At 40.9% G+C, this 25,926-nt stretch overlaps 1 protein-coding gene across 3 annotated transcripts in view; it reads left to right on the top strand.

Annotated features, from left to right (window-relative positions):
* The window catches only part of DROSHA (drosha ribonuclease III), a 316,847-nt gene that overhangs the window by 192,028 nt on the left and 98,893 nt on the right, over positions 1-25,926 (top strand). For all 3 annotated transcript variants that reach the window (XM_073550200.1, XM_073550202.1, XM_073550201.1), the window contains 2 exons: positions 2,576-2,636; positions 6,622-6,681. In XM_073550200.1, the coding sequence (XP_073406301.1) occupies positions 2,576-2,636; positions 6,622-6,681 (121 nt within the window). The remainder of the gene's footprint in view (positions 1-2,575; positions 2,637-6,621; positions 6,682-25,926) is intronic.

The raw sequence follows: 25,926 nt of genomic DNA on the forward strand, positions 1-25,926 counted from the left end.
GCGATGCACCAGCGATCCTGACCGCGTCATATCGCTGGTCGGGATCGCTGGTCCATCGCTAGGTGTAACGGTACCCTAAGTGGAGTTTGACTTTGATAGCCCAGCTCCCAATCTTTCAGTTGCTTACTATGCAATGACACTGTAGAACATCATTGCAGAGTAATATACAGCCTATACAGATGTTTAAAGTCTACAGTCCGTTTGGAAGTAGTTAAATATCCAAAGATAAGTTATCACTTGTAATCAGGTTTACAAGGTCTATTCCTTCATTAATTTTGAGACCGTGATATGCAGTTTGCAACCTGCTCCTAATTTCAGATCTCTTGTTGGAGTTTCCAACCCGTAATACATGCTGGATGTGAGCAGTGTGTATATCCAGTATGCTGATGACTTTTCTGGAGCTTATTTTCCAACATTGCTTTATTTATACATTTCTTACCTACAGGTTTAGTGAGTTGCCCTTACTGTTAATTTTAATGCTTTCCCGTCTTTTTACTTCCTGCTATCTCTAGCACAAAGAGAAGCATGGGGCTTCTCTTGCAAAATCTATCTGAATTGTGCTCCCGGACCTGATGGCTCTTTCTTTATATATAAAAATGAATGTGTGTGTATCACCAACCAATCACAAAGCATCTTTCATTTCACCAGAGCTGTTTAAAAGAAGCTGAGCTGTGATTGGTTGCTATGAGCAAACAGTTTTCCCTCTCCAGAAAGCACCTCAGCAGACACTGACATGGTGAAAGAAATCTAGCATCCCTGGGAACATAAGCTCCCAGCCATTGTCTGCCCCCCAGAAAGGAGCAAAGCGCACAACAGTAATGAGTCCCCCCCCTCCCTGACCATATACGCATCACACATCCTCCATCCATAGGCACATCTTCCCTCTTGAAGGGATCATTGGTATGGAAGTCAGAGCAAATCCATCCAGCGCTTTGGTTCTAACCCCAGGCCGCTATTAAAGGGATCTCCGGTATGGAGGTCAGGGCAATTCCACTCAGCTTTCTGGTTCTGACACCAGGCTCTCTTAAAGGGATTCCCGGTATGGAAGTTAGGGTAAATCCCTCAGCGCTCTGATTCTCACTCCAGGCTTCTTTTAAAGAGATCCCTGGTATGGAAGTTAGGGCCATTCCACTCAGCGCTCTGGTTCTGACCCCAGGCTGATGGGATGATGTGGGATATTAGGGGGAGTAGTCCGTGGCTCTGGCTGACGGGATGATGTGGGATATTAGGGGTAGTAGTCCGGCAGCTGTGATGGGATGATGTGGGATATTAGGGGTAGAAGTCCAGTGGCTTTGACGGGATCATGTGGGATATTAGTAGTCCGGTGGCTCTGGCTGACGGGATGATGTGGGATATTAGGGGTAGTAGTCCGGTGGCTCTGGCTGACGGGATGATGTGGGATATTAGGGGTAGTAGTCCGGCGGCTGTGACGGGATGCTGTGGGATATCAGGGGTAGTTGTCTGGTGGCTATGACTGACAGGATGATGTGGGATATTAGTAGTCCGGTGGCTCTGGCTGACGGGACGATGTGGAATATTAGGGGTAGTAGTCCAGCGGCTGTGACGGGATGATGTGGGATATTAGGGGTAGTTGTCCGGTGGCTATGGCTGACGGGACGATGTGGGATATTAGGGGTAGTAGTCCGGTGGCTCTGGCTGGCGGGACGATGTGGGATATTAGGGGTAGTAGTCCGGTGGCTCTGGCTGACGGGACGATGTGGGATATTAGGGGTAGTAGTCCGGTGGCTCTGGCTGGCGGGACGATGTGGGATATTAGGGGTAGTAGTCCGGTGGCTCTGGCTGACGGGACGATGTGGGATATTAGGGGTAGTAGTCCGGTGGCTCTGGCTGACAGGACGATGTGGGATATTAGGGGTAGTAGTCCGGTGGCTCTGGCTGACGGGACGATGTGGGATATTAGGGGTAGTAGTCCGGTGGCTCTGGCTGACGGGACGATGTGGGATATCATAATGAATGTGTCTTTGTGGCGTGGGCGGGGCTATACACTCAGATATAGATATATAGATTGTTACTTAGATATTCCTAAATCTGCCACACTTTGTTTTCGCGCTACTCATTTTATAAATATTTCTATCAGTAATTTTATCACCGTTGTTTTGGTCCTAGAATTTAGTTTTATCTGATTTTTCTTTTTCCTTTCGTTTCCATTCAGTGTTTAATTACAGTACTAAAAGTTTTGTCGTTAGATCTTGTAATTGTTTGCTGAAAATCTAGCCTTGCCTTAATTATTGCTTTTGTTGCCCTTGCCCAAATGAATCTGTAGTCCAGTAATTTATATTCTTTAAAGAGCATTGTATAAAATGATGGGATTAAACCGATTTAATTGCTCTTCGTGTTAACTGTAGTAAAGGAGCAGAGTTGGAACATAAATTTCGAGCCATCTCTTTTTTACAAGCATATGATGAGAAAATGCTCTTCTGTTTTTATGAGTGCCGGCTCCTGTACACTATCGATTTGAGTCATTCCCAGCGTGCTTCTCTGTGAACTTTCCGCTCGCAGTTTTATAACGGCTTGATCTGTCATTTACGACAACTTTTATTTTGCATGCTTACAGGAATAAATACCCTGATAAACATTATGTCCCGTCTGGGGCAGGATGACCCGGCCCCTTCACGGTAAGAGGAGTTTCACTTTATTATTATTAGCGAAATATGTAAAAGTAATATTTCATGAGTATTTGCATTTTTTTACTTTCCGTACGTTCCTCTTGTTTGTGCAGTAAAAATAATAAAGCTTTCCAATAAAGAAAAAATCCACATCAATCTGCCGAGTCTGGGTCCTAAAAGAATGAAGCGTATAGTAAATATCTATATTTATAACGCCTTTCTTTTGGCTGAAAAAGACACAATACAAACAGAAATGACAGCTCTCCACATAATGCCCAACTGAGATCGGTCAATAGGTGTCTGACAAATCCAACCCGTACATGACCCGTAAAGAGGACCATGCTGAATGTAGTGCAGCCGTTCAGGGACTTTGCCACTTTAATTAGGTAACCAGGACAAAAATGACCAATCTTTGCTCTTATTGTATTCTCGCTGATCCTCTGATTAATCCATTTTTTTTTTTTAATTTGCCATATGGTACCAGAGATGCAGGCCTTTTTTATAGTGTGCTGATTTGTATGATCTTTACCAAGGGGGCGTTGCTCACAGGATTCTCTGGGGGCATGTTTTTAAGCTACTTTGTATAAGTACCCTATAAGCCACACGCCCACTTGTAGCGACCATTAAAAGTAGCACTAAAATTGTGTTTCCAAATGAAAAAAATAAAGAGAGCAGAATATTCAGGGGAGCAGCGAGAGAAAAATAAGAGCAAAACCTGGTGGTCACTTTTGACCTGTTCACAGATCCTCCTTAAAATGTTCATTTCCTTGCATGTGAGCTCCTTCCAAGAATTTAATGTCTGCGATTTATAGTAATGATATAATTCATAAGCTAACATCTACTTTGATAACGTAGTGCTTTTCTTTGTTCTGTTCATAATCTGCATTCTTTTATTTTCTCTCTTCCTGCAATTCAACTGAAGCCCTAGATTTTCTTTGCATGGTTGTCCATTCTGGCGATAAGACTATATTATCCTCTAATCTCTGCTGGTTTGTGATGCATATTATGTAGAAAGCAGAGCCTTCTGGATTTAGTACCGGCAGCCTTACTCTACTAGTTTTACAGGAGTCCGAAGTCCAGGAGATTCTGTACACAGGATGCAGCACGAATTGGAAGCTCCAGCTAATATATCTTTAAAATATCTTAAATTAGTGCAACAAATGGAATCTGTCTGCAGGTTTTTGCTGTTTCATCTGAGAGCGGCATAACATAGAGAAAGAGACCCCCGATTCCAACGATATATCACTTAGTGTGCTGGGTTCAACACTTGTGACACAATCAGAGTTGTTAAATGCAGCAGAGCTCAGAAAGCAGCCTCTCCCCTGATTAGTAGCATTCTGTGTATAGTGTATATTGACAGTAAGGTGCTAATCAGTGCTGGGGGTGTGGGTGGCCCAGGATGCTTGGGTTGGGGCTCCTAGTTCGGCAGTGATAATCTCCTGCTGATAAAACACTTATTGCATTGAAACAGCACACAGCCTAATAAGTCACACGTCGCTGGTACATTACTGAAATCAGTTTCTTAGCCTCTACTTCATGCTGCCCTCAGAATAAATCATAATAATAAAATATTTTTATTATATACAATATTTCATATTTTGGGGGCGGACATCTGGCTGTGGGGCTCTCTCTCTGGCACCTATGTATCCCGGTAAGCTGCATTGCTATTTTTTGGCATACACTTTCCTCTAGATAGCCCTATATGCTTCATTCCTTTGGGTCACTTGACCGGATCGCTTACTAATACAGGATTGTGTTGTCAGGGGGGTGGCCCCTTTTGCTTGCCTGCATGTTCCTTGGTGAACTATGATTATCTTATCTTGTAATACTTTCTATGTATTTTATATGTACAATAAATATTTACATTTATTTATTTCTTTTGTTGTCACCGTGTACTCCTGTTTCTCTGGTATGCCAATATTTAACACATGTAATGAACAAGTAAAAAAAACCCTAAAAAGATCCTTTTAAACATCACAAAATTCCAGGGCATATAAGAGTAATTAATTATGTCAAAGCATATAAGTCTCCAATGCAATTGATATATAAAATATCCAAAAAAATGCGTCTTTAGTAAAACCACAGGCAAATAGTTAAATACACAGGGAATCCATCCTCACTATATAATTTGCCCAGCGCTATCCACAGAATAAACATTCATTATCATCAAAGGTGCTTAACAGTGCTTACCCATTGATAATATTGCTGTAGTGCCTGGGAGTCAAGTATCACCCCTTGACGCGCGTTTCGCGTTAGCTTTATCAAAAAGGGAGTGTTGAAAGAATCCCATGACCCGTGTTTTATAGTGGAGACCATTATAACTCATCAGAAATGTGCATGCGTCAAAAGACCATCACTGGAGCACGTCACATTCCCTCCCAGCATTCACTGAGCGCGGACGTCATGGGGAAATCCCCAAATGACGTCACTGGACATGCCCGCAAGGATTCTGAAGCCGGAGATGCAATGTCACACCAGGAGCTTAAGGCACATGCGCCAGACATAGATCAGCGATTTATGAATTATATGCTCTTGCGAAAATCCGAAATATAATTAAAGTATATTACGGCTACTCCTGAGAAGATACTAATTTATCAATCAAACAATATATAAATATATGCTCATTATATAAAAGATTATCAAGTGCCTAGTGAATATTACAATACTATAAATGAAAACGTGATAAATATCATTGAAAAAACACTCAATGAAAAAACATAAGAAAAATGTGCTTGCATACAGTGAAAATGAAATACAATAAATCTCATGTGAACAATGCCATAATAATGACATAACAAGATGCACTATATTAATAACAAATGTGTCATGTATGTGAAACAAACATTAAAAATGCTTAATATTATACAAATATAAAAGTGCAATCCATGATCCAAAGACAAAATCTTCAAAAAGCATGCCAGTAATATTTATCTTCTCAACAGGACTTCATGTTGTTTTCAGCCCATTTTTTTTGTATTTCAACCGGATTTCCAAGCCTAAAATAGGCTACATAAATCGAACCACCGAGCCAGAAAAAACTCAATTCTAAAAAGAAAAAAACAGAAATAACACGCAATATATAGTGAGGATGGATTCCCTGTGTATTTAACTATTTGCCTGCGGTTTTACCAAAGACGCATTTTTTTTGGATATTTTATATATCAGTTTAATTGGTGACTTATATGCTTTGACATAATTAATTACTCTTATATGCCCTGGAATTTTGTGATTTTTAAAAGGATCTTTTTAGGGTTTTTTTACTTGTTCATTACATGTGTTAAATATTGTATATAATGAAAATATTTTATTATTATGATTTATTGTATGGGACTCCATTTTTTGTTTAAATGCAGTATTATCTGGAGTATACAATTGTAGTCCTGTTATTACATATTGGGGTAAATATTATTGTCCAGATTTTTAGCATAGCATACTTTATACCCCATTTTCTTGCTGGGAATTTTTTTAGTTGCCCTCAGACTAAATTGTAGAATTCTGCTGACCGAAGCCTTTCTTCTAACATACAGTAAGTCCTCTTTTTTTTTTTTTTTTTTTCCAAATTTTTATTTTTCAAAAGGGATATGAACTTTAGGTATACTAAGTGGTTACTGAGTAAGTGAGTAATGCGTAAAATGTTAACTAATTGGTTTACCTAATGTCCATGTAAATGGTTTCTGAGAGAATGGCATGGCAGTCTATTCATTCTGGTCTTGTCCGCCATTCACTGAAAACATGAAGATGTCCACTTTGCTGCTCACAGTGAACCCATAACACACTTGCTGGGGTGTGCAGTGATTTCGCCCTCCTACACTGCAGTTTGACAATCAATGTGATATTCTTTTTGCTGGACATTGGATTTCAGGAGCGTTCTTCATTAGATAGGAATATAAAAAAGATGTGCCCCAATAAAGCAAAGTAAATCTTTTCACAGCTCAGTGTCTTGCTGCTTGGGATCCGTTATCATGCAAAACTAATGAGCGCTTTTTGTCTGTAGGATAAACCACAATGAACGATTGGAGTTCTTAGGTGACGCTGTGGTGGAATTTTTAACAAGGTAAAAGACAACTGCGTTCTGCTCCATAACTTTGTTCTTGCTTTTAATTCAGACAGAAATAATTCAGCATTTTATTTTGATGTATAAATAATATAATATTTATCATTATTATTACCAATTTATTATACTTTTTTTTTTTTGGGCACGTGATCCTCCAATATGTGGAGCTTTAATTAATCCTATGCTTTTTTACCATTTCTTTTTAAAGCACCACTCTGGCATTTTTTTATTTCACCACCAATATGGTTTCACTAATGCATGATCCTTGCCCATTGCAAAATACATACCAGCTGGCGTCTTTTGCTCTTGCCAGCGCCCCTCTTGTCCTGTTATGCCATCTTGGAACCACAGTTCCTTACTGATCTGATGTCAATGATAACGGTCACAAGGTCTTAATGTAAATGTATGAGAACTTTATTCTGGCCCTCATGGACTTCCATTGAGTAGCCACTAGTGATGAGCGAGTTTACTCCTTGCTCGGGTTTTCCCAAGCATGCTCGGGTTTCCTCCGAGTATTTTGGCGTGCTCGGAGATTTAGTTTGTGTCGACGTAAGTGCATGATTTGTGGCTGCTGGACAGGCTGAATACATGTGAGGAATGCCTGCTTGTTAGGGAATTCCCACATGTATTCAGCCTGTCTAGCAGTCGCAAATCATGCAGCTGAGGCGATGAAAACTAAATCTCCGAGCACACCAGAATACTTGGAGGACACCCGAGCATGCTCAGGAAAACCCGAGCAACGAGTATACTCGCTCATCACTAGTACCTCCGGCTCGCACACTAAACACTAGGGTGATCCAGCTAGTGACAAGTAGAAGTCAACAACCGGAACAGCACGGAGAACAGAAGAAGACGGCGGACGATTAGTGTTTTACTATGGACAGGGAATATGCATTTGTGATACCACTCCAGCGCTAAAATTAAATAAAAAGATGCCAGAGTGGTGCTTCAAGTCAAGAAGCAGGTGGGTAAAATCTGAACCAAATGCCCCTAAGGTCATGACCAGTCATCATTTCTAATTGCGGAGTTGCCACCATTCAGTCCTCAGTTAATTCCACCATTCAGCACTGAATTTTGGAGGACTTTTTGGCAATGAACACTTTCCAGAAGCAGTAACTGATCAATGACACAACACCATGCTCACTTAGTCCGGCTAGTCTGCACACCATTATTTCTGCAGTCCATTGTATCAAGCCATATCTTCAGGTGCTTCTCACAGAATTAAAATATCATCAAAAGGTTCATTTATTTCATTTCTTCAATACAAAAACGGAATCTCATATATTGAGTTATTACAAACAGAGTGATGTATTGCAAGTGTTTTTTTTGTATTGTTGATGATTATGGTTGGGTCCCAGGGTCTCTGCTAGAGGAATCAAGAATGGAGCGATGCTGTAGGCCGCAGGAAGGGATGAGGGGGTGTTCGTATGTGTGTAGTTGTGGGTGTTCGGTTGGGCGGGGGCTCCGCCCACAATTTGTGAAAGCTGGGAGCCCCCGCACTTCCATGGTTTACTATGTGGTGGACTCCGGGAAAATGGCTGCCGGGGGCGGCGAATGCGCAGATGGGAATCTCAGCACTAAGATCTCGTGACATGAGATCTCCGCCCCAAGATCTCCATCTGCGCATGCGCCGCTCCCAGCAGCCATTTTCCCAGAGTCCACCTCATAGTAAACCATGGAAGTGCGGGGGCTCCCAGCTTTTGCAAAATAACGGCGGAGCCCCGCACCAATGAACACCTGCAGCGTCGCACATCCGAACACCCCTTCCTCCCAGTCTGGGGTCCACAGCACCACCCCCACTCCTGCATCCGCCAGCAGTGACCCCCACTTCTTCACTGCAGCCACCACCCCCTGTAAGCAATAAAACGTGTGGATTTTAAGAAGCACCATCATTTTATTAAAAAAAAAGTTGTTTTTTTCCTATTTTTCTCCTAAAAATTTGGGGTGCGTCTTATAATCCAGTGCGTTTTATAAGCCCTTCCAGCAATGTTAGCGGTGTCTCCCCAAGCAGTCACTTGACGTTGTTACATGTGTGCTGCAGCCTTCACACCTCTGTGAGACAAAACGGTTCTGTATGATAAATGTGTGAAGGCTGCAGCTGATCAGCGGCTGTTGATCGGTCATACTAATATGTGATCTCCAGGAGATGCAGCTGGGAGGTGGGTATGTGGTATTTAATGTTACATTGGGTCACTATAACATTTAAGAAGGAGTCATCCATTGGTGAATAACATAAACTATCGCCTTCAGCATGAAGCAGTGTGGCTTGGAGACCAGCACTCGGTGCCCATTCCGCGCCTTTATGGCCGCAATAGTGAGTCTTTAGTATATGAGAAACACATAGTTATACCTTGTGCTGCTATTATGTCCTATGTTGCTGATTTCTTTGGTTGTGTAGAACACAAAATGTTGCTCTATGATTTATCGATGTTATGCCTTGAAAATAGACAATATTTTTCAGCCCTATTTGCCAGCAGGTGTATAAAGCTGGCTCTTACGGTGGCTGCATTAGCTGGTCTGACGGAGCGGTGTGCTATGATTTTGGAAGGGTGTATTTGGTACTATGTATTTAATTTACGTCCCACTTTAATCTTCTACCTTTTTATCGCTCTGTAGTAAAGCTGTGCATGTGTAAATCATTTTGCAGAACTTTGGCTGTTCTGAGGACAGTGTGTCTGCAGTATCATGAAGCATTTTTATGGATTTGCTGGCTATATTGCTCTGTCCCCAATGCCTTTAAGCCTGCTCTGCCGCTTCTCTATTTTTCTTGTAAATGTAACAGTCTCGTGGAGCAGGCTTTCTTTTTTTTATAAGAAAATAGGCCTAAATATATATAACTGATGCAGTTAGCAATCGAGCAGTGCCATCTGGGTAATTATCACCTATAATTAATATACAAATTGTGAGGGCTGGCACGGGCATTTTAGAAATTACATTTTCATCAATTTACATTTCTTTCTAACTCGTACAGACACTGAATCTGCACAAGATCTGCACAAATGGGTTACAATGGATTTTCCCTCTGCTGGTTATATGCAGATTCTGTGTCCTTTTCATACATACCGATGCAATTTCAGGATGCCCTTGTCTCACATTGCAAGGACAATGAAATAAATGCATTTGCCGGTGGTACTAGCATCTGCACTTTTTTCTTTGTATTTTTGTGCTCTTGCAGAAATTTAGGATATGTTTAATCGCTTTCCCTTTCCTAGCCGACAGCCTAACCTTGGAATTTACACGAAGAAATACGGCAGACTATACAGTAGTTTGTGCTTTTCGCTTGCTTCTGACATATAACCAAGAAACAAATACTGCAGAAATTTCTAAAGTGCAGTTTTGGAGCTGATTTATGAAACATTACTAAAAACCCACAGTGTAACCTGTGAGGAGATATAAAAAAGGAGAGAAAAAGGAAGCTGTAATGCCTATATTTCTCTATAATAGGAAACCGAGAGTTTCTCAGTGATAGATGAAAGCATGGAAACTTATTTGAGTGGGAAGTACTGAGTTGGGAAACAGAAATGTAATATAGATTCTGTGTGTATATGTGTGTATATATAGAGCCAGGTAGGACAGGGTTGAGTCCTAGCTCTGCAGGATTTTATTAGATGCACCTGCCTAGCTTTTTTTGTACTAGAACCAAGAAGGCCTGTGTTCAAAAGGTGTCAGTCTGCTGAATGGAGAAGAGTCAAGTGTGCTGCTGGTGAGTGACCAGCCAAAATGTGAGCTGTAGATGAGAGAGAGAGATGTGCTGGCAATTGGTGGACTCGTGCCTTTCTTGTGTATGACGTTTTCACCGGGAGAAAGGATTGATAATCTTTTTGGACCTGTTTATTAGCTGTTACACCTACTACGTATGTGCCCAGAAGAGGCTATTTTTGGTTTCGAATCATTTGGCGTTTTCTGACAGCAATAAGTCTGCACATGTTTGGACCAAACCACATTGCCTTTGTGAACGTTACCTTGGGACTACCTGAGAGATTGAATCCCTATAGTACTGTGCAAAACTTTTGGGCAGGTGTGGGAAAAAATGTTGCAAAGTAAGGATGCTTTCAAATATAGAAGTGTTAATAGATTATTTTTTATCAACTAGCAACTTGCAATGTGAGTGAACAAATTGAATCAATATTTTTATGACCACCCTTTGCCTTCACACCGCATCAGATCATCTAGTTTTTGAATGAACTCTGCAGTGAGTATTTGTGAAAGCCTTCTTAATTTTCGGCATTTTTTCCACAGCTGTATAAAACTTTTGTACAGTATTCTATGCATATGCGTAATATTTATCATATATATGTGTGTATGTCTATAATATATATATCTGCTTTTTGGAGGCTCATTTTCCCTGTCTTATTATTCTATATGTTGTTTTATGGATTTTTTCAATAAAAAAACAATTAATTATAGTATATTGCTGGAAGCTTTTTACATCATGCGATCAGCATCTTAATTAGTTGCATGTTAGTTGTAAATATACGGTATGTATGTTTGCATGGGATAACGGGTAAAGATTTGGTTCTGTTTACACTTGTATTACTTTAGTAATATGAGTAAATTTACTGAACTTTTTAATGCAGACTTGAGCCAGTTCCACAGATCCATTCCCGGTCTGATTGCGGCTTGTGTTGCCCAGGGCAGCTGTGGGTCTCCTGACCCAAACTTAACAGACATAGGCACATATGAGGCTGTTGTGTTTGGGTCAGGAGATCCGCAGCTGGTCCAAACATAGCAGTCTGTACTCGGGCCGTGAACGTCGCACATGTGAATCTGGCCTTGTGCCGTAGCATATCACTCAAGTGCAGCCAACACCTTTCAGGATGTTTTTTTTCCCGCTATAGACTCAAGCTTCATTTTCACCGGCTGGTAATCCGTTAGATTATAGTATGAACGACACATTTGTTCACAGTAATTGTTTAATATGAATGAGTCTGGTGATTGAACGATGTGTCAAAAAACGCTAGATCACTGCACATGAAATAATTTATGCAATTTAAGAAAATCTTTAATTTTTCAATAATTGTGTAATGTAAATGTAGTTTATTTCCTCGTTCAACAATTAGACCGGCAAAAAGGAGGAATGGAAGCACAAATCCTAAATAGCTCGCACCATCAGTGATTGGTTGATCGTGGTCCTAGATGATTTTTTTAGCCGCAGTTGGAGCACTGGGATGAGAGCATATCAAGGTCCCATTTGGTCTTTATTATTGCTAATTGATTATCTAGCTTTTTTCAGTAATTCAATTACCGTATATTTTTCCTGTACAGTATTAACAGATATGTTTGTACAATACTTTATGAATGTATTCAAAAGAAATAGTATCATTCATGGGTTCTAAATGTTGGAGAGTGACTATATCGCATCAGTTAAACGATTATCTGCTTGTGTAGAACCCTTAGTCCTACTTACAGGTTGTGAGTTGTGCTATATGCATGTGTTAATACAGCCACTACACTGGAAAGATGCTAAAGCCTCTTAAAAGGTTCACCCTAAATGAGTACTAGAGGGGTAAGAAAATAATTAAAAAACTAAAATGCATTACAAGTCGTCTGAGACACCGAGCACATGTCAAATGATATCCCATGCAATACAAGGTTACTGTAAAAATCTCCTAATTTTCTTTGCACTGGTGACAGGAGCGTATTTTCTGTACTGCAAAGATGACATCTAATTAAATATGCTGTATAAAAGATGTGGTCTGAGATCAGCGATGTACTTAATATCCCTGGCCGTTCTCGCTAACCACCTCCATTACAAATGCCAAGCCTCCAATCCATTTCTCAGAAATGCAGAGGAGCGTTGACGTTTCCTGTGTGTAGAGAATAAGAGCTGTAGTACCAATATATATATTAAGAGCTATGACATTATCTTAGGACCGTGTACTCTTGACTGTGACTCTTGAGATGTTGCAAAATTACAACTCTTGGCATGACTGGACATTCACAGTTCTAGAACACAAAAATGTATGTGACCAAGAGAACTCCAATGGTTCTTTGTGTCATAGCCCCCCATGTACAGCCTTCTAACAACTTTTCTTCATGTTATCGCCCCTCTTACCAGTCATAGAGGATGTGCTCAATGTCTAATTAGTGTAAGAAGAGTTGGGTCCCTTTCTAGTTTGACGAAGGCAGGACCGTAACGCGCGTTGGAGTGGACATGCAAACCCCATGAACGCTACCTACAGTCCTTGATGTTCAAGGTACTCTAATTGATCATGGGGATTTTTGGTTTCTTCACTTTTAAGGATTTGGGGTGAAGATATTTGTACATTCCCAAGCTGTAAGTGACATGTATTAACTCTACACACCTTTTTAATTTTTGTTATATGGAGTTGTGTGCCTATACCTCTGCCTGCTTGCATCAGCACGCTAGACAAAGACATACATTTTTATCCGTTTTTTGTTTTTTACAAAAGGAATGTGAAAGCGCAATCGCATGAAGGCTCACTTGAATGTGTGAAAATTGTCTTAGGAAAGAGAGGACTAAATGTTAAGTGACAAGTTCAGCTCCAGTATGTCTCCAGATCTGTACTACTTGGTGCACTACACAAGCCTTATCCATGTGCTATGTTAATACAGAGCAACCACCCCCTCCATGAATGGTCGGAGTGTGAGTTGTGATTTCATCAGTATTTTGCACCCGTGCTGCCTCCGCCTTTATCTTGGGGTCTGCTGCATCCTGTATTGCTTAGTTTTGGGATCTGGGTCTGTAAATACGGCTGACTTTGTTCTGCTATTTTTTGAGGTCATCACTTAGTAATATTAGTTTTCCTCCGCCTAGTCTGGTTAAGCCATTTCATAATGCTGTGTTCCGGACCAGCCATGTAGGGAGACTTCATGGGTCAGAGTGGTATGGAGAAGCACAGAGCCTGGAGGTTCCTATTTGTGCTTCTACCAGCGAAGTCTGCGAAAAGGCAGGCCAGCCCTCCTTCTGATTGTAAGTGCGGAGACGTGTTTGTATTTAACATGCTGTCGCTGTACTGTGGCACCGTACTGCTAAACTGTCATATTTTCTTTGATAAACACAGGGCATGTTTCTGTGCTCGTAGCCTGTAACATCCCTCTTCAGATATGGGGCTTCCTTTGAAGTCTTTTACAGTGCTGATGGGCTCAAAATGTAAGATTACAGAATGAAATCCAGCGTGACTGTCGTGTCAAATGCCTTTTTATTTTATTTTTTTCCCCGCTCTCCTCTCCTCCCTCTTGAAGGATCTGCTTGCCTGGAACAGATAGGCAGCTTCCAAAGCTTGAGTCCAATTTGTAGGAAGACAGGCGATTATTTCAAAATGTTTGTCACTTCTGCTTGGCGATTTATCTCTGATCTTGTATTTCCTAACCTGAAGTGAAAAACTTGTTTACAAGTGAGATTAGTTTTATGGGAATACACATTGGAGGGGATTAGACGATAGAAGAAGCCTTATGTGCCGTATGGGCTGGTTAGCGTTTAATTCGTCTGGCCTCAAGATTCGGCAATTACCTTCTTGAAATGTTCTTAAAATTTGGGCAAAATAGATATATTAGCTTCTATCTATGTTCTAACTGAAGCGTACTTTTGCCCATTTCAAATCCATTTGTTACAATCTAGAATGTGGTCTTTTTATTTATTTTTTGGGGAGTTCATACTTTTTTACTCTTATTTTCGAGGTTGACATCATTCAAGTTTCTTCAGCTTTTGTGTTTTTTTTTATATTACGAACTACTCTACTCTCTGGTGACATAACTGACATTTCTTTGTCACGGTTCATGTCATTCCTAACTATCTGATCCTTCCTCTGTCTTTTGGATGATGTCTGCTCAGATTTGTCAGTCCAGGTTGTGCATCGGTTTGTCATTTCAGCGCTGGTTCATTGAAAGGCTTATCTTTCGGTTCCTCTCATTATGGTTGTCGCCTGTTGTGTTCATATTGATAAACCGTAAATTTGGTGCTATCTCATATAGTATAGTACTTAAACCTTTGTTTGTTTGATGTGTAGTTTTAATGGTATTACTTTGGTTTACATAAAACTTTGATAAATGTTTTTTTCCTAAATTTTTGGAAGGTACTGTCTGATGACCAAGAAACAATAATTCTATTGTCTTGGCAGTATACAACATGTTCGTTTGATCGTGTTTTTTTTTTTTTTATGAAACCCTTTTCTTATTGACTTATTCACTTATGTACATGACAGATCTTTTGGTCCGTGTTCGACTCAAGGCTGCCAAAGGCCAACCCTATATCTAACCACTTAAGTGCCACAAATAGCATTAGATCAAGCAAGTAGTGGTGCGGACACAGGTCCTAATAACATGTCAACAATAAGTTTGCATGAATTGCAAAATTAAAACCATATCCCAGGGAGAAAATGAGAAAAAACAATGTGATTGCCTTTTCTCCTTACCCTATAAGCTGACTTCTGTGCTCTGTAATTCACTTGTCCCCTTTGCGGTGTAGGCTGAGACAGCTGAGGGCAGAAGCTTAATGTACAATTACACTGCATGATTATCGTGTATGGACCATCCTTAACAATGCTTCATTTCACGATAATCGGGCATGCCAAACAGGATACCGATCACCTGACAAACAAGCAAAACAGTCTTTTGTTTTACCCAAAAGATCAGTTATCAGAAGCACATCATCCTGTGTAAAGAGGGCCTTTTTTGCCCAGAGTAATGGCAAACTATGCTCACTGAGCGATCGAATAAAGAACATTTCAGTATGCAATGCATCTGAAACGCAGTGTGCCTTTTTGAACATTATGTTAAACCGCCACAAAGTGGCAATCATGTTGCCGGTCTGCAGTTTGTACAGCGTAAATGCACCCTTAGGCTAAGTGCCCACGTTGCAGAAATGCTGCGAAAATGTCTGCAGCATTCCGCAACTCCCTGCCGCAGGTAAAAAGCATGCGTAATTCGCATGCCTTTTCCCGCAAAATACAAGCGTTTTAAGCTTGCGGAATGCTTGAGCTTTCCAAGCAATTTGAAGCATCGCTTGGAAAAGTGATTGACAGGTTGGTCACACTTATCAAGCATAGTGCTTGACAAGTGTGACCAACTTTTTACTATTAATGCTGCCTATGCAGCATCAGTAGTAAAAGATAGGATGTTAAAAAAAAAAAAATATGGTATTCTCACCTTCTGACGGCCCCCGATCTCCTCAGCGGCGCTCCCGATACGTTCCGTTCCCAGGGATGCTTTGCGCGAAAGACCTTTGTGACTTCACGCTCGCAAGACCGTGACGTCATCTCAGGTGATTCACGCAATGCGTCCCTGGGAGTGGAAGATGCTGGCAGTGTGGCTGACAGGCGGGAGGACTCCGGGGGCCATCAGAGGGTAAATATATCCGGATTTTATTATATTAATTCTATTTTTTACAGGAATATGGTACCCAGGGCATGGAGGAGAGTCACATGCGTAAAGTGACATGTGTAAAGTGAGCGTTTCAATGCAATCCTATGACGGTGGAATCACCGCGATTCCGCAAAATTAATGGACATGCTGCGGATTTTTCCGCTATGCGATTCCGCAGCATTGGCACAGCAACTGCTGAATCCCATAGGATTGCATGGGATGCGTTTTGTTAGCGTTTTTTAAGCATTTCGGCTGCGGCAAAATAGCCTTAGAAGACTGCTTCATCGTACTGCTGGCAGCCTTAACAAGGTAGAATGGAAATACTATAAACCAAGCTAAGGTTTTGTATGATATTCCAACACAACTACATAATAGTTGGCCAAAACCGCCAACCTCCTTATATGTATAAGGTCCTCCCAACTGGGGAGCTAATAAGGCTGGAAGGTTGGAATTCAATCTCCTGTTCCTTTTTTTTCTTTAGAAAGAGATGCCACTAATATTTGATTCTGGTAGCAGTTTGGCTTAGTCTTCCTATAAACCTTACATGAACACTTGACTGAGCTGAGCATTCAGTTGTGTGGGGAAGTAAAGAAAGGATGATTGTTGGTCGAACAATTGCTTGGCCGACATTTATATAAGATTAGCGGACTTAAAGTATAACTGTCATTTTACTTTTAGTTAAAGGGAATCTGTCACCCCTTTTTTGAGATATCCTATAATGATATCATTCAATTGTGTGTCACATAAGGATTCTCTTAGTTCTTTTGCTTCCCCCTGACAACGGACCTTTCATGCATAAATACCTTTTTTATATCGGTTCAGATGTACGTAAACTGCTGCTGTCTGGTCCGCTGGGCGGGGCTTATTCACCTGCCCCCTCCCTGTCTTGCTCTACGCATTTCTTCTTGTGTAGAGCAAGACAGGGAGGGGGACCAGTTGAATAAGCCCCGCCCATTGGACCGGACCGTGGCAGTTTACATACATCTGGACCGATATAAAAAAGGTATTTATGCATGAAAGGTGCGGGGTCAGGGGGAAGCAAAAGTACTAAGAGAATCCTTATGTAACACACAATTGAATGATATCATTATATGATATCTCAAAAAAGGGGTGACAGATTCCCTTTAAGTTAATATATATCAAAATAAGAAGCTTTGTAAAATATCTTATCAGAGACCTCTACTTCTTTCTCCACCAAGACTGATCTTTTTTTTTTTTTTTCAAAATTCTCAATTCAGGGGTAAAATCTGTATTTAGTGGAAATAGTTTGTTACATTACTGTGATTGCAGATGACAGTTGCTACATACCGTTTATTGTACTTTATCCATTACTTCGATCGCTATGTTTGCGCTTGCACTTGATTTTGTATGATCTAACGTCTGTTGCGTCAATTAATGACTCGATGTTATTGTCTTGTTTTGTTTTGTTTTGAAAAAGAATAAAACTTTGGAAAAGCAGATGACAGTTGCTACTGATGAGATTCAATGGAGGTGTGAGAGAGAAGCTAGAGCCTCGTCACCCTTCCTTCCTTTTTACATGTAACTTTGAGCAGCAACTGTCATCTCCTATCTCCGTAATATAAAATGTGTCTTCACTGAATACAAATGTTACCTGTTCATTAAGAATTTTGAGTGTGTGATGGTTTCTAACCATTAACATATAACCACCATCCCGCACATACACCCTCCTGTGTTGTCTGCATGCACAGATGGAATTTGTCAGTTTGTATCTCCAGTATGTCTCCAAAACAATATTAGAGAATATGTAGAAAATGAACAATAAATGTTTTTTTCACAGTATATACAATTTTTTAGAAGAAGCACATTCCTCAGCTTAGAAATTTCAACACTAGAAGAAAACGCTATGGAACTATAGAAATTCTAACATTGATAGATTTGTTAATGATATGCAAATGTTGGATTAATGGCAATAAAATTTTCAAAACATCTCAATTTACTCAGCACAGTGTATGAGCACGCCATGCACAGAAATACACAGACTTACACACCTTAGCTGCTATGAATGAGGTTATTAATGTTTGTCCAAGGAATATTCTTCCAGGTTGAATGCACTTGGCCAAACAAATCATCAAAATCTGCTGCCTTTGCTTTTGCCAGTCAATGAAGTCTTGAGATGCTTGGGACCACGGTAGTACGTTTAGGTCACATGGACTGTGTATCAACAAGGGAGATGTCTGGAGATGCTACAGGCCATGGTAATATGTTTAGGTCACACGGGCTGTGCATCGACAAGAGAAAAGTCTGGAGATGCTACAGTGGTACGTTTAGGTCACACGGGCTGTGCATCGACAAGAGAGAAGTCTGGAGATGCTACTGGCTACAGTGGTACGTTTAGGTCACACGGGCTGTGCATCGACAAGAGAGAAGTCTGGAGATGGTACAGGCCACAGTAGTAAGTTTAGGTCACATGGGCTGTGTATCGACAAGAGAGAAGTCTGGAGATGCTACAGTCCACAGTAGTAAGTTTAGGTCACATGGGCTGTGTATCGACAAGAGAGAAGTCTGGAGATGCTACAGGCCACGGTAGTACGTTTAGGTCACATGGGCTGTGTATCGACAAGAGAGAAGTCTGGAGATGCTACAGGCAACAGTGGTATGTTTAGGGCACATGGGCTGTGTATCGACAAGAGAGAAGTCTGGAGATGCTACAGGCCACAGTAGTACGTTTAGGTCACACGGGCTGTGTATCGACAAGAGAGGAGTCTGGAGATGCTACAGGCCACAGTAGTACGTTTAGGTCACATGGGCTGTGTATCGACAAGAGAGAAGTCTGGAGATGCTACAGGCCACAGTAGTAAGTTCAGGTCACACGGGCTGTGCATCGACAAGAGAGAAGTCTTGGAGATGCTACAGTGGTACGTTTAGGGCACATAGGCTGTGTACAGTAGCATGAGCAACTCCTGGCGCTCTTGTGAAATTGCATGGGGTGATGGTTATAGCGGACCTTGATGATTTGCATTCACTCTCAGGTGTATACTTCTGCACTTGGCTTTCATAGTCAGAACTGAATGAAATTAAAAATTTGATTCCATGTTTTCATCATTTCCACTCATTAACATGATATCAATCCTGTGCTTTCCTTAACTGCACGGCTCTTTTTTTCTTGGTGTTGCAATTTTGATATAAAGGAGTGTAATTTATGGGATTACCTATTAGAGTTAGATACTGTCCCTATTGGAATACACCTTGTCGCGGTGTGATGGGGTTTACCTTTTTTTATGAAAGCAATGTTCATGAAGTACTGTTATTTACAGGTACTATTCCTATTTATTTACTTACTAGGGTAGTTGCTCATTTTGTTTTTATCTCAGTTTCTAATTTTTAATTATTGAAGATCATTCCGGTTTTATTTTCCTAATCATCTATACTTATTGATTTCTGCTACATTTTATTGTAACCAGAATGTTCAGCCAGTATGAGTAAGGGAGCATCAAAAGGCATGTAAAATGTTTCCCTGGCTGTGTGTCTAAAGCCATGTGTTGTCATTGACAGCCTGGCACAATGTGTGCAGCCTCATGCAGCTGACACATTAAGCCTGCTTATATTCACAGCAGCTCCAGAAAAAATCTCCAGCCACCATCCGCAGATAATTTATGATGGGATGTTGTCAAAGAGATAAGCTCAGAGTTTGCAAGTATACCTCCCATGATTCCCTCATCCTGACATAAATATCTCCCTCCTGTGGAATTCCTATAGCGTGTACTTAAATCTCCATAGTTTTGCCGTGTTATGGGGCCAGTGATAAGGCTTCATGGTGTTCAATCGCCTCCCCAACAGAAGAGTATGTGTTGCTTATCGGAAAGGTTTTGCTTGCTTTAGTGTGCGGACTTGTTTAGCAAAGCTTACAAGAGTCCCATTATTTTTCCATCGCGTGTCATTTAGAAATGTTAATGTTATTCTCAATAGGTTGTGCTTCATTTTCAAGTGCTGATGGCTTAAATTACACATCACATTCCCTTCCATGTCACATCCTCTGTGCCCTGAACCCCTCTGATAAGCCAATAAACCTTTCTTACAATAGAGCAACTTAAGACATCTCACTCTCGTGGTGTTAGTCCATTGAAGTATTACATGGTGAGCCATTCATTTGATTAGCCTCTAATATTTATTATTATTGCATTATTAACTTCTTCCTCGCTTTAAGCACAATGATATTGGGCTAATTAACACATTGTAACAAATGCCAAAGACCATATGACATAGAAAAGTAAAACAGTGTTTCCAAGATATATGTGATAGGAACTCTGTACATAAGAGCTTGCAATCTGTAAGGAATATGGAGTAAATGCATGAGTCCAAGGGTGTAAGCAGCTCTAGGTATGTCAGATGGTGTAAGTGCTGCAATATCAGTTTGGAGGTGCTTTCTATCTGTTCAGATAAACTTATGCCGGGCCAGCAATCCGTGATGGAGAATGTCAGATAAATTGATGCATAGGAAAGAATTAAAGAGGACCTTTTTACCTGTTTGAGCATGTTAAACTGGCCTTATCATGGAAGAGTGGCTGCAGGGCTTCTAAGTGTAGGTTATAATTCATGATCAGCCCATGTGGGGGAGTGTACTTCTTCCTCTGCATGACATTGACCAGTCATAAGCAGACAGCAACATACTGTGGAAAATAGAACACACTCGAACAATAGCTTGTTGCAGGCTTTCTCCTGTGTAAGACATGTAATGACAGACAGCCTAAGCTCACTGATTTCCCTGCAAAACTGTGTGTGGTTGCCAAGTACTGGGAGCAGATCTTCATCAAATCATGGCAGCCAATGTGGTGGAGGGGGGTGGAGTACAACAGAGCTGACTGGAAGGAGAGAGAAAAGCTCTTATGCTGCCACTCCAATCACACTGACTGCAATGATATGAAATTTGAAAGGTGTTTGTAATCACACTCCTATCTGCTTTACTTGCAATACTTTGTAATCTCTCTTTGCTCTGCAGTGAGATCACTGAAGAGAACAGACAGTCTTTCATTACAAGTCTCACACAGGAGAAAGCCTGTTCTAAGCTGTTGTGGGTGCGTGTTATTTTTTACACTGAATTTTTCTGCCTGCTCATAGTTGATCAACCTAATGCAGGGATAGAAGTACAGTCCCCCATAGAGTAATTCTAGTAATGCCCAGTGTGGTTTAGCACAAAAGATAACCTACATTTTACAAGCTAATATCTCTGCTACGGAGTGGCGAAATTTAAAAAAAAAAAAACTGTTTAACTCATCTCTGCAGGCATTATTCCCTGATGTAACCATTTTAACACACTAAAAATGGTTAAAAGTTGTAAGCTTGAGAGCAAGGCCCTCACTCCTCTTGGTATCTGTTTTGATCTATGTGTTTATTGGTATGCTGTAATGTCTATTGTCTGTACAAGTCCCCTCTATATTGTAAAGTGCTGCGGAATGTGCTGGCGCTATAGAAATAAAATTATTATTATTAAAGGTCATCTTTAACTGAAATTTTACTTCCTAGAGGTGACTAGATAGATTTTCATTAGCTGAGTGGTGAATGAATGAAGTGGTATCTATTAGAGCACATACATAGAAAAAGGCAACATAAATAAGATTTTATAGGTTAAAATGAGAATTATTTATCTTTTTTTAGGGGAATTGAAAGACTGATAGAAGAGTGCCGTCAAACTTTGCTAGATATCCATTTCAACCACTTACCGATAACCGCTTTACATATGCAACGGTCTTGTGCACAGAAGCGGAGCCTGCACCTTACAGGGCAGGTGCAAATCACTTCTAGTTAATCACTTAAATGTTAATGTTAATTTCTGACAGGTGCCTTTATAGCGTGCTGTCTAGGCTAGGGATCAATTCCAGTGTCCCATTTTGCGACAAGATCATGGGGTTCCTGTGGTCTGCAATGGCAGACGGAGGATTACTGATAATTCAGATTACTCCTTGATAGTTTTATGGAGCCTTTTAGGAGATAGTTCATTTTTACTACAGAGCGGGGCTTTGCAGTGTATGGTACAAACAATCACGAGTTCAAGTCCCCTAGAGAGACTAAATAAAAGTGAAAAGTATTAAAAAAAAAAAAAAAAAGTTTTGAATAGTTCCTCTTTTCTCAAGCTCAAAAATAAAGGAATAAAATTGTAATGTAATTTTTGAGATCATTCATCACAACAGAAACATCTGACAAGGGGTATTTAACCGAAATGTTAGGTTTTTGCCATACTGACAGTATTGTAGCATAATCTGTGGATATGAGCTATTCTGAATAAGTGCCTTTTGGTGTGCTGTTCCTTCCTTCCTGCCTTCCTTCCATTCTCTACAGACCTATAAAAGCTCAGTGGTTGGCTCCAATGGAATTAGCAACCTATACAAATTCATACTGTCTATTAAAGGTGTGCCACCTACATTATTGATTGTTAAGCTATGCCATCAATATCTGATTGATGGAGGGGGGGGTGGTGACAGCGTGCACAACCCCTGGATCAGCTCTTTCCAGTTTTGGCAGAGGCCAGAAGCGCTCAATAGCTGATGTGCATTAACCACCTGCAGCCGCTATATACGGTAGTTTACTGTGCAGCTTCGCAACTCCTCGCTTGTGCCCGGCGTCAGAAGTACTTTATTGGTGAAAGCGCCGGGCATCGCACCCCCACTGATCAAATATTGATGACTTTATACTAAAAACAGGCCATGAATGTGAAAGTCCCAGATTACCCATTTGATTATAGAATATCCCAAAAGATAGGAAAAAAACGTGAGACTGCTGCTCCTGTTGGAGTGCACAGTTGTCCTGGCACTATCTAAAGTGGTAGCAAAACAGCAGCAAAAATGCCTATGCTTCTGTTTGTCGTATGTGTAGTGTTGTGCATTGCTTGAAGCTAGCACAGACTTCACACACATTACGTAAGACCGTGAACATCTCCATGCACTGAAGAGTGGCAGTTCCTCTCTATGAAGTGTAAGAGTTATGGTGTCTGTGGTGCCGTGATCTATTTCTAGGGAGAAGAATGATGCATTTCCAGGGAGAAGCATGAGTAGACAAGCACTAGAAAATGCCCATTCTGTTCTCTTTTACTTTGACATTTTCTGTTCAATTTCAATGCATTGTGCCAAGATACCTGAGTGGCTTTACCTAATAACTCAAGCAAATGGCACAGAATCACCATTATTCTTCGGGCTGGCTCTGCTTGAACTGTAAGTGAGTAAAATACTTCATTCCTTTCCTTAGCGATTTGGGATTTTTGTTTGGACCTCTATCTATTTTGTCTTTTATTTGAGGGATCTGTGTTTGCATGCCAGGATTCTAAGAGCCAGGCTGGAGAAGACAGATGGGGCACGTGTTCCAAGTTCTTTCTAGCTACATTGTCCTTGCTTGTAATAGTACTGTACATTTCACTGCTCGAATAAGCACTTTTCAAAGAAGTATGATGCAACCAAGTCAATAATCAAAAACTCCATTACGAAACTTAAGATTTGTAGTGAAAGTGCAGGTGTTCTGCCATGTTCACAGCTTTATTATCTGACCCACAAATCCATTCCACTGTAAAATGATATGGTTCTCAATCTTCTGAGATTTTCACAATTGGACGGCTAAAGGCCTTTTTGGTGTAAAAACTAAATGTGTGTAAAAATAACTTGTATTTACTTTGTTCTTTTTTAAATTGTTAAAGTTTACTTTTCTCTTGAGGATGTTTGTGATAAATACAGTATCTGGAAAGCTTTTTATGTCTCTTACTAACATTTTTTGTTCCTTTTTTATGTTTTGCAATTTCCGTTCTAACCTGATTTTAACTGGATTCTGTTCAGTCTTCAAATAGGTATCTTTTTGTACCCCAAATTCATGTGCGGGAAGGATTAATTTCATAGAACGAAATGAACCTGCTGTGGATAGGGAGGTGGAGTGGCAGATGAGCAGGTCACTGGAGGCAGAACCCGTCTGCTGCGGCTAACCCCTGTACCCACTATTAAAGAGAAATGAATATTCACTGCTCCCCACGCCCATAATCCCACCCACCTCTATGCACTGAAGCCTGCGCCGAGAGGTGGGAGGGACTATGGGAGTGTTGAGCAGTGAATATTCATTTCTCTTTAATAGCGGGCACAGTGTAAGCTGCAGCCGCCGGATCCTGCATCGGCTGTGCAATCACGTGCGCCCGCTATTAAAGAGAATGAATGTTCACTGCTCCCTACACCCGTATGAGTGGAGCGCAGTGAATATTCATTCTCTTTACTAGCAGGCACATGATTGCCCGGCGGCTACAGATAACACTGTGCCCGCTATTAAAGAAGATGGATATTCACTGCTCCACACGCGTATAGTCCCGGACGTGGGGAGCAGTGAGTATTCCAGCAGCTGTCCTCGGCTTGAAAGCAGCGCATGATTTCACTGCAATGCATTGCTTACAAGCTGAAAGCAGCTGCTGGCTACAGAACAGAACGTTGCAAGGGACGCTATGAGGGAGAGCAGGGAAGGTAAGTAGAGTTGTTTTTTTTCTGTTTTTTTTATATTGTTCTGATGGGGGCTATGTATACCAGGATGTAGAGGAGTGGACCATGTATACCAAGATGGGGACCATATATTCCAGGATAGGGATGGAGGCCATGCATTCCAAGATTAGGGATGGGTGCCATGCATACCAGAATATGGATGAGGGGGTGCCATGCATACCAAGATGGGCATGAGGGGGCCATGTATACCTGGATTGGGGATATTAGTACAGAATTTGGGGACTTTACCCCTGTAGCAGTGTCAGCAGCAGATCCACCCCTCCACAATAACAGTGTGGAATGATTGCATTTTTTGCCTCAATTCTTTTTTTCTATTTTCCTCCTCTAAAACTTTTTTTTTTTTTTTTTTTTACAATGTCCACCAAATATTAAAACTGACTTGCCATTGTGATTCTCCAGGTCAATACAAGTTCATAGATATAAAACATGTATGGGTTCTTTTTTAAGTGGTGAAAAAAAATCCAAAGTTTGTTGTGAAAAAAAAATGCGTCATTTTCCAAGTCCTGTAGCGTTTCCATTTTTCATGATCTAGGGCTGGGTGAGAGCTTATTTTTTGCGCGCCAAGCTGACGTTTTTATTGATACCATTTTGGTGTAGATACGGTCTTTTGATTGCCCTTTATTGCAATGTTGCAGCGACCAAAAAAGCATGCAGCCCTGCTCTATGTAGCAGAAATGCTCACTTGCTATGAAGGCTGAAATCCAGCAATGAAAAACACAGGGAACTGCTGCAGACCCCGGCTTGTCATTCCAACCCATCTGCATCCCGTGGTCATGTGATATGTGATGGGTGGTATTAGTGACATGCTTCGGGCGCCATCACATTAAATGCTGCTGTCAGATCGCGATTCCACCCGCGGCTGTTGAGGGCTCATGTCAGCTGATGAAATCAGATGACATGTGCTGGGAAAGTTGTGGGAACAGTGCCTGAGCCCACATCAAAGTGATAGACCCGACATGCACCGTACATGTACAACACATGTCGTAAAGGTGTTAAAAATTCCCAAAAGGAAAATGGGCCAGTGCAAAAGTTTAGGCACCCTGCATGGTTAGTACATAGTAGCCCCCCTTTTGCATGTATCACAGCTTGTAAGCTATTTTTGTAGTTAGCAAAGAGTCTTTCAATTCTGATTCTTGGGTCGTCTTGCACGAGGTAGTCTGTTGTGGATTTTGACGTGTGTGTGTATCATTATCCAACATCAGCTTTTTTCACATGGTGTTATGTTTGCATCAAAAATTTGTTGAAATTTCATTGAATCCATTCTTCCCTACCCGTGAAATAATCCCTGTGCTATTGGCTGCAATACAACCGCAAAACATGATTGATCCACCTGCATGCTTAATGTTTGGTTCAATGTTCTTTTCCTGAAATCCTGTGCCCTTTTTTCTCCACACATACCTTTGATCATTGTGGCCAAAGACTTCTATTTTAACCTCTTCGGTCC

Source organism: Dendrobates tinctorius, unplaced genomic scaffold, assembly GCF_039654945.1.
Source record: "Dendrobates tinctorius isolate UK_male_01 unplaced genomic scaffold, ASM3965494v1 ptg000163l, whole genome shotgun sequence".
NCBI lineage: Eukaryota > Metazoa > Chordata > Amphibia > Anura > Dendrobatidae > Dendrobates > Dendrobates tinctorius.